Raw genomic sequence first — 16,894 nt, 5'->3', positions numbered from 1 at the left:
ATTTAAGGACAGAACCATATGCACAGCAGAGGGATACTACCAAAAATTCAATTCTCATTACGTAAGATCACTCTTCTGTGGGGTATAATAGTCACGACACATTTCCCCTGCTAGTGGCAGCTAAAGATGTGTCACTTGTGTCAGTGAACCTGCATGTTATGAGCACACTTGCAAGGGGAAAACATTTTTCAGACCTTAATCTGAAATATTTGTTCAGAGACAAGAAGCCTGTGCAGATACTGCTTAAGCTATACTTAAGATCCAATGTGTATTTCTGACAAAAGTGAACCAAAGCTGAGTTTCAAGAGATTCCTTTACTGGTTTTTCACAGCACTAATGAATTGGCAGATACAACATAAAATGGAGGTAACTTCCCTTAGAGAAAGGAAAGCCAATAGAAATAAAGATTTTTATCAATGTATTTGCAAGGTGGTACAACCTGCTTTCAGCTGTGAACATGAAGCAGATTCGAACAACAATTTGGCAGTTTGGGGGAAAGGGGGAGTCTAAGCATAGCCAAGAGAACTGCAGAAGTAAAAGGTTCAGGCGACTTCTGTGCCAGAGGAATGAAATGGAGACTGAGAAGTAGAACTGGCCATGCATCGGCTTCACCTGTGTTCAATAATCATTACACATGAGCTGATTTCCATAACAGACAAGTTCCTGGAATAAATCCAGAGCAAGTGGATAGCACAAGCTAATACAGCAAATGAAGAGCCACAACATAAATAAGGACCACAGTGCACCCAGAAACGGTATCTTAACTCATTGCTCTCAGTCCAACACAGACATATACCACTATTCAAAGAGAAGATCTTCATCTTTTTCTTCTGCAAGCAAGTTAGCAGGTTCTTGCTCTTGCTCTTGCTCTCCGGCAGCTCTCCGTAACTCCTTCTCTTTTTCATTCTTCTCTTTTATTATCTTCTTTTTCTCCTGGATCTTCTTTAATCTACAGAGCCAAATACATATTTGCTAATGTTGGTAGACAGACTTGAATTTATTACTTGCTTTTTCTTTTGTGAAGGAAGTTAAGGTGTTGACAGTAACAGACCATACGTTCTGTGGAGCCTTTTGCCAAGCTTAACTGGGGGTTGAGGAGATGTGTTTGCAAATATTTTCTCTCCCTACAAATCATGCCCCATTTTGCCAATTCTTCAGGTGGGCAAAGCAGAGGGTGCAAATATTTGCTCCGCCTGTGGCCATGCACTACCCTCCCATTACAGTGTTCCCCTCCTTGTTTGCAGCCCTAACATCCTTAAACTGTATTTTAAAGACTTTCTTCCTAGAAACAGTGAAGTAATCACTTAGCCAATTGTATCTGGCTAGGTAACATCAACACTGGGAGTAAAATGAAGCTGCTTTGAGTGAGGGCATTGCCTATTAGCTTTGGTTTTCCGGAGGGACACTTTGCCAAATCTGTCTGGCTAAGTGACAGCCTCATTCCAAGAGGGAACAAGTGGTTTTTCTTCTTTGTGCACCAAAATTCAAATGCCAGGAGAATCTGGCAAAGCATCACAACTTTAGTTTTGTGCCGATTCTGAAAGACAACTGACAGTTCCAGTGGGAGCAAATCCTCCCTTGCTACTGAGCTCTGGCTGCACAACCAAATACTAGACTCCATGCCCTGACCCATTGGTGTAGCAAGGTTGGAGGCAGCCCAGTGGCAAAAGCCAAAGCACAGCCCCTCCTTTGCCGTTCACCACTTGCCCGCCTCCTTCATTCACCCCAACTGCCAACTAGAAGAGGCCTGTTCTCACTGGGACTGGGGCTGCATCAGCAAGCAGTTGGGGAGAGCGCAACCTGGCAGCAGCAGCAGGCACAGCTACTGCTGGGCACCTGCAGCTCAGATGCATTGCACACCCTTGTGCAAAGGTGGCTATGCCAATGACCAATCCAGAGATTCATGTAAACTTTGAAGCACACCACTTAAGCTCCTGCACAAGCTGCTTCCTCACTCCGCTCAATGGAAGAGATGCACATACAATCCCTTTATACACACAAAACCTCCCTCTACAGCAGTGAAGCAGAAGCTCTGGGAACACATCTGAGCTGCTAGGGCTACAAGGATCCACTTGAAAAGTGTGTTCAAGTTATGCAATTAATACACGTATTTGAGATAACAGCCCAGTTATACAGCCGTGAACTGCAGAGGCATGGACACTCACTTTTGTTTCTTCAGCTATAGCACATTCCAATGCTGGAGAAGACAACAGAACTAATCAGCCTTGCCATACTTGCCAAGCTATCCTCCTCCATTCTTATGACCTAGCTCAATAATTATGGAAGACCTGTAAGGATGTTGCATCTCCTTTGCCAATGCTTTTGTACAAAACAAGCCTAGCACAGGGATCCTATGTGCTGATGCTCCCACATCATGACTCACAGGATGGGTTTATACAGCTTCACACCAACCTCCTTTTAATAATCCTGGCAAGTCTCCATTCTTGCCCAATATATATATTTTTTTTCCTTTCAGTCAAAGTTATCTTAGAGAGTGCCTTCTTCTGCACAATCCCCACTGCACATTAAGGTCATCTGAGGAAGTCGGTCTTCAGTTACCACCAGCACGTCTGGTGGCGACTCAGAAGCGGGACTTCCTGGGCTGTGGAATGCACTCCCAGCAAAAATCCGTAATCTGAGTTCCGCATTGGCCTTCAGGAGAGCCCTTAAAACCTATCTGTTTGGCCTGGCCTTCTGGGGGTTTTAAACTGTAAAGGTTTGGCCTGGTTTTCCAGGGTTTTAAAAACTGTTTTAATAATAGCCTCATGTTTTACAGGTTTTGATTTTAACTGTTAATTGATTTTAGTTTTATTCTAATGTAAACCACCCTGAGCCATTTTTGGAAGGGCAGTATAGAAATGAAATCAAATCATAAATAAACAAAAGTCAAATAGCCCAAGATGATAGCAACTGAATGCTTCCATAGCGTGAGATATTTTATACCAAAGCATACAAAATGCTATGTATAACCTAGCTATGGTTTATCTTGCATACTACTTAGCTACCTAAGGTAGGTTTAACAAGCAAGCTGGCTATAACCCATTGTAGACACTGGTGTGGAAAGACTCCAATGCGTACTAAGTTGTACACAGATTCAGCCTGCAGTGGTCAACAGCAATTCCCAAGACCACAGTGACTGGGAGAAGCGCAACTGATCACAGTAACTGTCGCCACCTGCTGTTGACCATACTCATATACAATTCACTTCACAATTTTCCACGATGATCCTGTGCCTGAATGCTCAAAAGAGAACACCTGGGAGGTGAAACTGCCGCCAGAATGCATGTGTGATCCAGTTCTTTAAAAGAAAGAAGTGTGGTTTATCAGTACAACCGAAACTCCAATTACTTTCTTGCTACAACACATGTCATTGTTTTGCTGAAGCAAGTCCAAACCATGTACCCAGAAAATTAAAGTTTGATATCAAATTTTTACAATTTGAAATAATTTTTTAAAAAGAAAATCACCAACAGTAAGATTTTAAGTTTATCCTTCTTACCTTGCACTTAACACTTGCAACCCAAAAATATGTTGTTAAATTCTTTATTTTGGGACAGATTTGGGGTCATATCACTCACCTGTAGAATTCCTCTCGCTCTCGTTCATCCAACTCAGTGATGATATAAGACAGTGTGCGTTCAATCCTGGGAATAATCACTATTTGAAAAATAAGTGATGTTATTGGCAGAGATTATTTAGACACATCCAGAGTACCACTGGCACAATATGCACTAGTGCAAAGCATCTTCCTCATCCCTTCCCCTCTACTGAAGCCCCCTCGTCCCCTATCGCCAAAAAAAAAAAAAAAAAATCATTGCTGAGGATCCCAACCCTTTGTTTGATGTTTTACTTGACATTCACTCTGACAGGTTCTGGAAAACTTAAAAACTTGCACAGTACTTTGTGAAATGTTAGTTGGTCCTAACAAAGACATCCCCTATTATGGATTTTGGACAGCTCTAAAAAAGAACTCTCAGTCTGTAGCAGCCTAAGTGATTACAAGTTACAGTTAGCTGTGAAGCAATCATTTGATCATTACGCCACTTTCTCAGACCACTGACCCAGTGTGAGGTCAGAAAAACAAGGAAAAGGTTGGTATTTATTTATTTAGATTTATATGTCGCCCTACTCCCATAGGACTCAGGGCAGCTTACAAGCAATAACATACACAGCAACACAATTCCATAAAAATATATCTTACATAACCTCATAACCCACAACCCCATACAATACTTCCACATGACATAATAACCATGGATTGCAGGATCACTTTACAACCAGCTATCTCAGCGACTGAACATCCGGCAGAACATTTAGGATACCCTATACCATTTGATGTGTGTTAAGCAGGGGTGGAGCCACCATTGGGCCAACGGGTTCAAAGAACCCGGGCCGCTGACCAATGAGGGGCCGCGGCCCCTTTGGGAGCTAAACAAAGGCTGGCGCTGTGTTTGCAGCGCCAGCCAGGAGCAGCTCTTCCCATGCAAAGGCAGGGAAGAGCCACTCCTGGTTGCGCGCTGCAAATGCAGAGCCAGCCTAAGTAGCTCCTGAAGGGGTCACGCGGCCCCTTCAGGTGTTAAAAGGCTGGCACTGCTTTCATAGCGCAGCCCAGGGGCGGCTCTTCCCTGCAGGGAAGAGCCGCTCCTGGGCTGCGCTACGAAAGCAGTGCCAGCCTTCGTTTAACTGCCAATGGGGCAGCGCGGCCCCTTTGGCAATTAAAGGGCAACTGAGTCGGCCGAATGGAGCCTCAAGGCTCCATTCGGCCAGACCCCGCCCCCGCGTCTGACATCAGATGCAGGGGCGTGGCTAGCCCCAGCGTCTGACATCAGCCGCGGGGTCAGCCATGGGGCCCCGGCAGCGGCCACACACAGGCCGCCAGCAGTCCCGCTCCGCCAGTGGTGTTAAGAGTAATGATTTCTCACAATGTCTTAAATGAAAGAACTGTGTCACGTTAATGAATAGATGGCATATAACTCTGGAATTCCTGAATAGGCTTAACGTTCATTATAATCATTTTGTTGGAAGTGGAAGGGTTTATGGTGAACTTGTGAACAGGCAAAGTGATTTGGGGTCCAGATTCAGACAGTAGTGGAGGAGGTAGAGCTATCAAAATTGACAGCATATGTTAGCACTAGTGACTGTTAAGCCCGTTACATTAACGGGCGCTAGAAGAGTTGTGAACAGGGGAGCCGGCTGCACGCCTGCGCCGGCTCAGTCCTCTCTCTGACTCGCTGGAGAGAGGACGTCCGTAGCAGCTCCTAGGCCGGTCAGGAGCACGTGGCCAGGCCTAATAGGAGTGGCTGCACTGGGGGCTGTAGCGGCGGTGTAGGGCTCTTAAGCCCCCCCCGCCGAGAATCAAGGGCAGCCCCCTGCTTAGAGGCCGTGGGTGCGGCCTCCCTCAGCGGCGCCGCAGACACAGCATAATCGAGCGGCCACTCCCGGGGGCTGTAGTGGCGGCGGAGGGCTCTTAAGCCCTGCCACCGGGGATCCAGGGCGGCGAGTGGCCTCCCCACCACTGGAGTGGCTGCTTCGGGTGGCGCCACAGACGCAGCCCAATCCGAGCGGCTGCTCTTGGGGGCTGTAGCGGCGGCGGAGGGCTCTTAAGCCCTGCCGCCGGGGATCCGAGCGGCCTCCTCACCAGCGGAGCGGCGCGCGCGCCACGCATGCGCAGAACACCCGCAAGAGACACAGGCGCAGGTACCTTAGGGTTTTATTATATAGGATAGGAAATGGGAGATAAAAATTATTTTTCCTATGAAGAGCCAAGTAATTTAGCAGAACAGTACAGCAACATTTGGCCAACTGCTGCTTCAAAGAGTCCTGTAAAATGAATTCACTTCCCCAGAGGTAAGAGAATGTCAAGGTTTATATTTTGGACAGAGGAATTGACCAAGTCTCATCTAACACTGCAGGACACACTAGGGATGTGCCCTGAACCTCGGCAGGGCAGTTCGAAGGCAGTGGGGGTACCACTTTAAGAATGAGGGAGGGTGCACTTACCCCTCCCGCTGCTCCCCCGCCCCCCTCCGGCATCCTTTGTTAAGAAAGCTGATGGGGCGGCAGCGCACCTCCCTGCCTTCCCGTTGGCCAGATAAATTCTACAGTAATCATAGGAGACCCAACTGCTCTCCATATTCCCCGAGGACAAATAACATTGCCTAGTCATGCTGAAAATTGCTTAAAGATTCTATTTACTTACCATGTTCAATAGCATTCACACGCCTGTTTGTTATCTTGATAGCTTCATCCAGTGTAACAAATGATGTCTATGGAAAGCAAAAAAGATTGAGTGCAAAATGAGTTAGTACTTTTGTTAAATAAGCATGACAGATTTGCTCTCAAGAACCCAGCCCTGAACAAAGGCACTCTCCCATAAATACGTCCATTGTCAAAAATGATCCAACTCAACTAGCATGATGCTGCTCTGGTCACTCATCTGGCATTCCACAAAGAGGCTTCTCTGAAGAGAATATTTACTGGCAGCCTAACCTCTCAAGCTTACAGGTACAGCTTCTTCTGCACAGACCTTGCATAGAGGACAGAAATGGGCTGCCTGCACTCCTAGTGTCCACACCCAGTTCACAAAGTGAAGCTTGAATGGGACTGGAGGTAAAGAATGGAACATGTCTGGGACTCTTGCACAGGTCAAAGGAACCCATGGCCATGGCACAGGGAGGGGGTTATGGTGCAACAGAGAGAGATATAGGTCGCTCGCTCACTCTCTCTCTCCTCACAGAAGTGCGTACACTATGTTGTATCAGCTGATAGGAAGATTCTACCAATCTAAAAAGCAGATGGGAGCTCCTTTTCAGATATAGCAGGAGTCTAGTACAAGTGGGAGATGTACAATTGTCAGCCAGTGCTTTGAAAGTTGACTCTAAATGTTGTAAATCTATTTTCCTCTTAAACTACAGCCATTTACATTCACCTGCTCCAATGCCACACCCAGCAAGCACCATACAACCCATCACCTGGCAGAAGCACAACACACAGTTTTTCTTGCCCTCCGCATACATCCTAGCAACAACTGCAGGTGAATGTGCCAGAAAAGAGCATATTCTAAGATACTCAGTGAGAAATAACAGATTTTTGTATAGGGGTTTGTCCCATGATGCAGTGCTTTGATTGAAACTCCACAACATAGGAATGCAAGAGATTCTTTGACAATTCTCTGTTTCCACCTACCTGCAGAGAGGCCAGCTCTACAAGGAGCTCTACTGCTTTAGCATAGTTCCTTTTCAGTTTGGCCAGCTGTTCTCCACCTCTGGCTAAACCAGTCAGCTCATAACCTGAAAGAATTCATCCAGCAAAGCTCGTAATCTCATTAAGAAAAATCGACTTCCAAACACACACCTACCCTAACAGACAACCTTTTGGGCAGGAGGATGGTTCCTAGCATGTGAGATGCCAAGCCACTTATCTTAGTTTCCGGTTCACAGGAACAGAGGAAGGTGCTTTATACTGGGACAGACCATTCATCCATCTAGCTTAGTATTGTCTACACTCACTGGCAGCAGCTCCCAGTCCTATCTGGAGTTGCCAAGGATTGAAACAGGGACCTTCTGCATCCAAAGCAGATGCTCTACCACTGAGGTATTGCCCCACCTCCAGCTCTAAGCCAGAAAATACAAGTAGTTGTAAAGAATGCAAGCTTGACCCAATTAAAAGTAGTAAGGCTTGCAATAATTTCAAAACCTCAGGATTGCATATAAAAGACACCAAACTTTAACGGACAGTTAGAAAAATCTCAGATACCTCCTCCTGTATGCTTTCACATGGCAACCTCTCATCCAAATCAGAAAGCAACTCCATCAGATCAGATTTGATGAACATTTATATAAAAGCTACAAGAAGTACACATAACTTCAGCTTTTTGATATCACAAGCTAGGACAGAAAAATACATCCAGGGCTATCAAACATTGCATTTTTTTTAAAAAAAAAAACCTAAATAACATACTTGAGACGGGGTTGCTCTTGAGATAGAGAGGCAAGGGGGAAATACCACTTCTTACTTACTGTCTCCTCCTTCTTGGTAATGTTCAAAAACTGGCAGAGTCACACCTGGAAAAGTCACACAATAGCTTGTGTAAGTCAATAAACGACATGTTCCAATTTCCATTCCACTTCCACCCAGTAGGGACTGAAGTTGATACTGCTTTAACTGAGGGCCACAAACATTTCGAATCTTATAGTATCTCAGTGACTTCTCTGAAATATCTAAACATAGAAAATTTCAAATAATGCTCATATGTGGGGTTCCCAATAGTTCTGTATTGGGTGGGACATCCCATTCCGTAGCCAAATATAGCTTCTCCCATACGGGACACTGTTTTTCCTGTATTTTGGGAGCCCCCTCTCATCATAGGGACATAGGAAACTGTCATATACTGAGTCAGACCATTGGTCTATCTAGCTCAGTATTGTCTTCACAGACTGCCAGCGGCTTCTCTAAGGTTGTAGGCAGGAATCTTTCTCAGCCCTATCTTGGAGAAGCCAGTGAGGGAACTTGAAACCTTCTGCTCTTCCCAGAGCGGCTCCATCCCCTGAGGGGAATATCTTATAGTGCTCACACTTCTAGTCTCCCATTCAAATGCAACCAGGGTGGACCCTGCTTAGCTGGGGGACAGGTCATGCTTGCTACCACAAGACCTGCTCTCCTCTCTGTCTCTGTATCCCCTGCCTCCATTTCCTTTCACTTCCGCCTCCTCTTCTCTCCCTTCACCTTTCAAGACCTTCGCACAAGGGCAGCCAGTGCCAGCCACCAGTCAAGCTCTCTCCTCCTGTCCTCCCATCCCACGTTGCCTTCAGTCATATGGTGAGGCTCACGGCTCAACTGGCTGAAGAGCACATGTTTGCGTGCATCGTTTGTGATTCCTAAAATGGAATTGCAGTACACTCAGCCTGGATAGCCTCTTCTGTTGTCTGCTGCTAAGGCAAGAGGATGGGGGCGGGGGGGGGGATTGCACTGTAGGATGTGTGGAAGCAGCCGAGAGCTGGAGCAACTCAAATTGACTCTCTGTTCTGTTATCTGCTGCTCAAGCAAGAGGATGGAGGAGTTTTGTTGTGGAGAAGCAAGAGGCAGCTGAAGCAATACGAGTGGGAACAGAGCTGGTCTTGTGGTGGCAGCAAGCATGAATTGTCCCATTGGCAAAACAGGGAGGCTATTCTCACAATTGCAGAAAATCTGGCTAGCTTCTGCTGGCCCAATTTTCTGCAGTTATGAGAACCACCGGGCTCGGCTGCAAGCCCGGTGGTTCTACAGCGGGTAACCCGCTCAAACACCCCTCCTCTAAAACATATGAACATGTAATGGTTATTTCGATTGTGAGTAGCCACGGTGTGGCTCCGCAACGCCTCTACTCATGAGGAGACCCCCCCCCAGAGGGGAGGCAAAAAACCACCTCCCAGCTCCAGGGGTCTTGCCAGCATGCCCTGCACGCTCATGCAGGGCATGCTGGAGCTTCCGGGGGCCAATTGGCCCCCACTCCCCCCAGCCCCCAACCAGCTCCGTCACAGAGCCAGCAATCGTGTGGGCGGCCAATCCAGCCACCCAGGGCTCCCACCCAGATTGTCTGCAGGGAGAGCAGGCTTAGCCCACTCTCCCCGCTCTGTTCCTGAAACCGGGTCTCACTGATCGTGAGACCCGGTTCAGGGTCTGCCCTGATCTGAATGGGAGACTACATGTAAGCACTGTAAGATATTCCCTGTAGGGGATGAAGCTGCTCTGGGAAGGGCATCTGCATCTCTAAGTTCCTTCCCTGGCATCTCCAAACAGGGCTGAGAGAAACTCCTGCCTGTAACCTTGGAGAAGCTGCTACCAGTCTGTGTAGACATTATTGAGTTAGATGGACCAATTTTCTGCCATGGTATAAGGCAGCTTCCCGTGTTTCCTGTGTTTCTGCAAGTGTACTGGCAGGAGCTGTGCAGAGAGCTGGCTGGCACTCAGAGACACAGCCCCCTTTTTAAATAAAGTTAGAGACAAATAGTCCTAGAGCCACAGATTGCAGGTTAAAAGTCCAAATCAGTTTCAAACCCATACCTATTAGGCTTGAGCCCAAAATGGCTCAGCCACATTTCGGCAGCAGGGGTGGCTCCTTAAGGGCGGGGGAGGGGTGCACCTACCCCTCCTGCCGCTTTCCTCCCGTCGGCGCTCCGTTTGTACCAAAATCCATGGGGCGGCAGCATACCTCCCTGCCGCCCCTTCCCCCTTTCGTCACCAAAAGTCGCCAGAAGTACCGGCTGCACATGCACCCGTTGCATGCACACACACCAGACGGGCGCACGCATGCGGTACTTCCAGCGACTTTTGGCAACGAAAGGGGCGGCAGGGAGGTATGCTGCCACCCCATGGATTTTGCTACAAAAGGAGCGCTGACGGGAAAGCGGCAGGAGGGGTAAGTGCAGCCTCCCCCGCTGGCGCTAAAATGGCCCCAGAGCCAAAACGTTTCGGAGGCCTCTACAATGGCCTACGAAACATTTCAAGCTCAAGCCTAATATCCATTGAAAGAGCATCCTGACGTTTTGCCATGGAATGCAGAGTTTGTTTTGATTACACTCTCCACCCCACCCCCCAACCACCACTTCTAAACCTGTGTCCCTTATTGGGCAATGGAATATTGGCATCCCTTCTCATATGGTTCATCAAAATCCATTGAGGCTATACAATTATGCAAGATGTGAAGAAAGCAGAGAAACCTTTTCCCCCCTCTCACATCACTAGTACCAAGAGCTATCCAATGAAAGTGAATGGAGATTGAGGATGGACAAAAAGTATTCTTCCGACAGCACACTATCTATAGAATTCACGGCCACAAGATGCAATCATGGCCACTAGTTTAGATAACTTCAAAAGGAGAACAGACAAATTTATGGAGGACAAGTCTATCAATGGCAATTAGTCTTGATGGCTAAATGCTACCTCCCACTTCTGGGGCAGTATGCCTCTGAACACTGGTTGCAGGGGAGCAACAATGGGGAGGGGGCATGCCTTCATTGTCCTGTTTGGAGGCTTTCCAGAGGCATCTGGTTGGCCACTGTGGGAAACAAGATGCTGGACTACACAGGGCTTGGCCCAATTCAGCAAGGTTCTTCTTATGTACTACGTGACTATACTGTTCCCCCTACCAGTAAGCTTTATCAAACTGTAGGAGCAGACTAGGGATGTGCGAATAGTTCTGATGTCAAACTGGTTCAGTTTGACTGTTTAGGGTCGAACTGAACCACCACCTGTTCGGTCCGACTGCGGGCCAACCCCGCCCCCGCCCCGGGTGTTCCCGAGTTTGTTTTTTAATTTAAACTTTTAAAAACCAAACAGACTTAACACCTCCACCAGAACAACCACCAGTTGTTCGAGGCGGCGGGGTGGGGGAGTCCACAGAGCTTTACCCTCCCCCTGCTGGCCTCACTTATGCCATAAATCAGCTGTTCGGACCCCTCCACCTCCTCGGACAACTCCCCCAGAGGGGGTAAGTTTAAAAAAAATGTAAATTTAAAAAGAAAAGTGGAGCCCCCCCAGACCGGACCGAATAGTGGGGGGTGCCTGACCAAACTGGCCCGGTCTGGTTTGGACTCCAACTGAACCGGACCAGCCAGTTCCGTGCACACCCTTAAAGCAGACCTGGGTGAACTTTGCTTGGGGAAAAACAGTGATTAGATACTTGGTCTCAAGTGTGTCTGGAGGCTAACCAGTCCTCAATGTATTCAGAAAACCAGTTCCCCAAACATATTCTGAGCAGGGGACATATGTTCCTATTACAAAATGCACCCATGTGGACAAGGTGTTCCCAAGATATAAGTAAGTCTGTGATAAGAGATGGTCATATTACAGCTATGTAGAAGATAATTTACCTGCTACGTTGTCTTTCTTGGCTCTGATCTTGACTTGAGCTCTGTTCACATTCTGGATCACAGTAGTACTGCAGGAACAAAACAACTCTCATTCTGCAATATTATATGCAATACATTCTTACATATGAGCTTAAGCAGCTTTGAAAATAGTGTGTGATAACAATTACCAACCCAATTGTTTAGCTTTCTGAAGGTTATCATATAGCAAGCTCATAGGCCATCATGCCATCAGCACTACCAGCAGAAGTGCTACTTTGAAGCGATGTAGTACACATAAGAGACATTTCACACTCAAGTTATCTCAAAACTAGCTACTGAAAAGACAACAACTATTTCAGAGGTAACTGAAAAAGAGACCTAGGAACTTTCAGTGCCAACAGATGAGAATTGCCAAGACTGACTGCAGCGGATCCAACTGAGCCTTCTTCCTCCACCCTCAATAAGTACTAAATATATAGGTCTCCTATGAAGTATTGTTCAGTACTGAACGATGTAGCACCACTTTCCTTATTCATAAATATGATAATATAAACCAGTAAAATCAGCAGTAAACGTTTAAAGAGACTGAGTTTCTACAGTTACTGTGGCTTCATACAGTAATTCTTACTCTAGTGGACAATATGTAACCAGAAGGGACAGATTAAAATATGTAGTTTTAACAACATTCCATGCACTAAGCATCTGAAAGCACACACATCTAAGATATTCTGAACATGTTCTGATGCACAGTGACTAGCTCAGTCTATGTTAATGTCAAAAGTAATTAATGGCTCATAATGCGTGGTGGTAATAATGCAATATAAAGCTGCAGAACCTCAAGGATTCCCTTGAGGACTTGCTTCTTCTGCTAGGTGATAGTTTCTTCTGCTAGGTGATAGTTTCTTCTGCTAGGTGATAGTTTACTGTCATTTTACTTCCCTGCCTAGCATTTTTGTTCTATCTGTCATTTCCAGTGAGTTTGCCTTTTCCCTCCCAATTACAACCATCTCCTTCACAACCAGAAAACAGGTGAGTGGTTTACGTCCTAGGGGAAAGAGGCCAAACATCTCACACAGAAGCTCCCAACTAAACTCAACATATATGGGACTCACCTGAAATCTCCAGCCGTGAACTTTGCCTCAGCAAGTGAAAATGCAGCTTCTCTCATCACCTCACCCATCAACATCTTTGTCTGCAAATACAATTTTAAAATGACATTTTGTGAACACAACAAAGAGGCTACAAGAAATAATGGGAGCTGAATCTGGGGTGGGTCTTTTGTTTAAAAATGAAGAGCGAAACTCACTCCAATTATACTGTTCTAAGCTTTGTAAACTTACTTAATGAATAAGGCTAAAGAACACTCAATTAAAGAAAAGTTAACACAAAAATCTACCTACCTCAATAATTTTCTTAAGAATCTGCCGGAATCGTAGAGTCAGAGCATCAGATTTTTTCTTCAAGAGGTTGCGACCTGTCTGGGCTCCTTTCAAACGGGCCTTCATGATCGTCTGAGCCCTGCCAAATTCAGAAAGGGACAGAGATGTCACTAAAAATTACAAGGAAAAGATACAAGAATGTTTCTGAAACTTTTTTTTTTAAAGGCACAATCTTAAAAACAAAGGATGGGTCTTCCCTAGCTCACAGAACTCAAGCATACATTTGGTGACTCCACTCACTCAAAGAAGCAGAATTGTAGTATTTCCATTCTAAATACAAATGGGTGACCAACTCCAGTTTTATGGAGAGGAGCCTAAAGAATTCAGAAGTATTATCAAGAGAATTTCAGAACTAGCTTCCTCTGTCACAGAAGTTTCCCACTAAGAACCTCAAGAATGTGTGTGTGGCTTTATAAACCTTCTCTACAACCATTTAAAACAAGCCAAATGAGAGCTACATCAGGTGCTTCCCCCACCCCCACCCACAAAAAACATGGAGATTAGGGATGTGCATGGGTCCGAACCGGCACGGGGGGGGTGTCTACCTTTAAGGGCGGGGGGGTAGAACTTACCCCTCCCACCGCTCTTCCCCCTCCGGCGCTGCGTTTAATTGCAGTTTGCAGGGCAGCAGCGTTCCTCCCTGCCCCCCCTGCCCCCATCGTTGCCCGGAAGAAGCAGTAATACAAGCACGCATGCGCACGTCACACGCATGACTTAACTTTTGGCAGTACTGAAATGTTGGTGTGAAGATGTAACTTTTTATGGACTTAGCATGCCAAAAAAGTATTCAAAAAAAACCCCCAAAAAAGACTTCAATGAAAAGCAACTTAAAAAACAGAACTGGAAATTTTTAAATAGCAGCAAAGCTCTGGCTTTCACAATCCTGTACCAACCAGCTTGCGCCAATGTCTTCTTATCCAAATCTAACTTGTTCACTAGCTAGAACAAGATTCAGCAAAACTGTGTGTGTATGCATTAAACATGATTCTGTTTACTATCAAGCATGTCAGCCCAGACTCAAATATACTGGCAGTGTCTCTGATTAGACAAGGTTTATGCCAACAGGAATCTGTGCTCATAAGAGTGGCTAAGAGCAGATTTTGTGTTTTTCTTCATTTCATCTGAAATCAAGGCATGAAGGAAAAAGAAGTTCTTAAGCAAGCTCAGCTTTAAAAAAAAAGTCTTACTCTCTACTAAAACCACCAAGCAAGTCATATTTCTTATACCTCAACATTAAATTAAGTTTTCCTTTTCAGAAAAGACAGGGGAAAGGGTGGAAATCAGCCTGATAAACCTCTGGTCTTATTGTGGAAAGTCCAGATGAAACACTGCAACTTGGACTGAAACACTGCAACTTGCAATTTTAAGCTTACTGGAAAGATTGTACAGTATAGTCTATTCAGTCTAACACATGGAAGCCAATCTTGAAATAATAGTGTTGTAACTGTTACACTCCCATTAAAATTAGCAAGCTCAGGCCCAACATACATTATATTCTCACCTTTATGTCTAATATCTGATACCAATTATCTTAATGTGTGTGGATCTAATGCACAAAATACTACTATTGGGGTGGACAGTCAATCAATCAAGTTTCTGTGTGCAGAGGTATTTAATAGGACAAGAACTAATAACTGAAGCCTGCCTAATCAGAGTAAGCAGGTTTACTGTTATTCATATATATTTTCCACCATACTCATAACATTTTTTTAAAAAAAAATAGTTGTAGCTCAGAAGAGTTTGGGATCAACATACCTATCAGCCCAAAGTACTTTCCTTTCCAAGTGCCCTTTTAAAAAATAAGTTCCACTGCAATTAGTTCTCTCTAATGCAAATACATTAAAAATAATTATCCAGAGCTCATGCTATGATACATTTCGTGTACTTCATTCATGTTCTGATATGGTGATAACCTTGTTCCATAACTGTCAAAGACATCTGACTATATGATCAAGCATTTGCTGTTTTGACGTGGAAATTGCTTGATTTTCACTTCCCTTTTTTTTTTAACCCTATCATCCTGCTTGGGTGAATTCCGTTAGTTACATACCACATATACACACAAAGAGGTGAAGGGCAAGAGATCCTCTCCTACCATAACCCCAGTTGTGGGACAGGTTTTGAGCCCAATCCAGAAAACCGTTAACACAAGTGCAAAATACACAACTAATACCATACTCATAGAGATCCTCCACCCAGTTTGCCATAGGAAGCACATATTCATTTAATGTGCAGGTCCATCAGAAACTCAGGAAGCTGACCACGATAACCTCCCAAATATTTTAAAACCATTTTTTAAGATAGTGAATATATTAAAGTTCACAGGAACATTATGTTTTGCAATATTTTGATATAACAGTTATTTCCCCTGCAACAACCTCATCCTCTTACCACTCCTACAATGTACTTACACAGCCCAGGTTACAACTGTGGCCTCTAATGGGTAATAAAGAGTTCCACACCTCACTCTCCCAGTAAACCTCAGAGGTAGGCCACTGTTACCCAGTTATGTAGGTGTCAAAGAGGTTGAAAGGTTTGCCCCCTGTCAGCCAGCAATCCCTGGCTGTGCTGAAATTTGAATCAGAGCCTGTTGCTTGTTAAGTCCAATTAAAAATAATAATATTTTAATCCTAGTTCAGTAAACTAGAACTACTATTACAACAGTTAGTGTTGAAGAAGGCTATACTAGAGAGACCCAGTTCAAGTCTAGGCTCTGCCCCAAAGCTCCTGGGAGTGACCTTGGGCTAGTCACTCTCTCTCTCTCTAGCTAGCCTACCTCACAAGATTGTTGTGAGGGTATAAAGGGAGGGAGGAGCATCTTCCAAGCTGCCCTGAGCTCCATGGAAGCAGGACAGAAAAGAAGAGCAAGTAGTACCATTCAACATAACCATCACCACCCAGGCAAGGACACAGATCTTAGTCCCTGCTCCACTCATGAACCTGACTGACAGGAGGACGAGAAAACGCAGGAGATGGTGAAGAGGTTGGGTAAAGGGGCACCCCCTCCGTGGCGAAGAGACCTGGAGCAAGAGAATCCCCTCCACTGCGCTCCGGGGACGACCCCAAGGCGAGGCAGCGGGGCCGCAGGCAGGGAAGGACGGACTGGCCGACCCACCCAGCCACCCACCCAGCCATCACAGCCTGGAAAGGAGCGAGCGAGCCGGGAGCGACCAAGAGACAAACGCCACTCACATCCGCGAAGGGAAGATCTCGATCCGGTCCTTGCCCGACATCCTGGCCGGGGCGGTGGATACAGTCCAGCTGAGAGGCACTGAGGGACACCGCGCGGCTGCTTCCCTTCTTCCTTTGGCGAGCAAAGAGCCCGGCGCCCCTGCTCCGTCACGTGACTCGCCTGGGTTGCCAAGGGCAGCACGGCCTGCAGTTCCGCTTCCCGCCACTCAGCGCCGCCCCCTCACTGAAAGGAAGGCGGGGCTTCCACAACGACCCCGGGAGTAGTTAAGGAAACGGCCCTTCCCGGGCCCCGGGCCCCCGCTTTTCTGCCATGAAACGCCAGTGTGGGCTCATCCACAGGGCGCATAGCGGTGGAAGTCACATGTCAGCCTCTGTCAAAAGCCTAGCGACAGAAAGATATTTTTCACAAGTCATAGGCCTAAAATGAGACACAAA

The 16,894-nt window shown here is 46.0% G+C and overlaps 1 protein-coding gene across 1 annotated transcript; it reads right to left on the bottom strand.

Moving 5' to 3' along the window:
• Positions 1 to 295: 295 nt before the first annotated feature.
• ATP6V1D (ATPase H+ transporting V1 subunit D) lies at positions 296 to 16,641 on the bottom strand. The gene is made up of 9 exons (XM_053291738.1): positions 16,460 to 16,641; positions 13,229 to 13,346; positions 12,941 to 13,020; positions 11,850 to 11,917; positions 8,019 to 8,063; positions 7,186 to 7,289; positions 6,200 to 6,266; positions 3,579 to 3,657; positions 296 to 949 (listed from the first exon to the last, which is right to left on the bottom strand). The coding sequence occupies exons 1-9, from the start codon at positions 16,498 to 16,500 to the stop codon at positions 799 to 801; spliced, it is 753 nt and encodes a 250-aa protein (XP_053147713.1). The 5' UTR covers positions 16,501 to 16,641; the 3' UTR covers positions 296 to 798.
• Between the last annotated feature and the right edge of the window lie 253 nt (positions 16,642 to 16,894).

The sequence above is a fragment of the Hemicordylus capensis genome, chromosome 1 (assembly GCF_027244095.1).
Source record: "Hemicordylus capensis ecotype Gifberg chromosome 1, rHemCap1.1.pri, whole genome shotgun sequence".
NCBI classification, from domain to species: domain Eukaryota; kingdom Metazoa; phylum Chordata; class Lepidosauria; order Squamata; family Cordylidae; genus Hemicordylus; species Hemicordylus capensis.
This window is presented reverse-complemented; position numbering and strand designations above follow the sequence as displayed.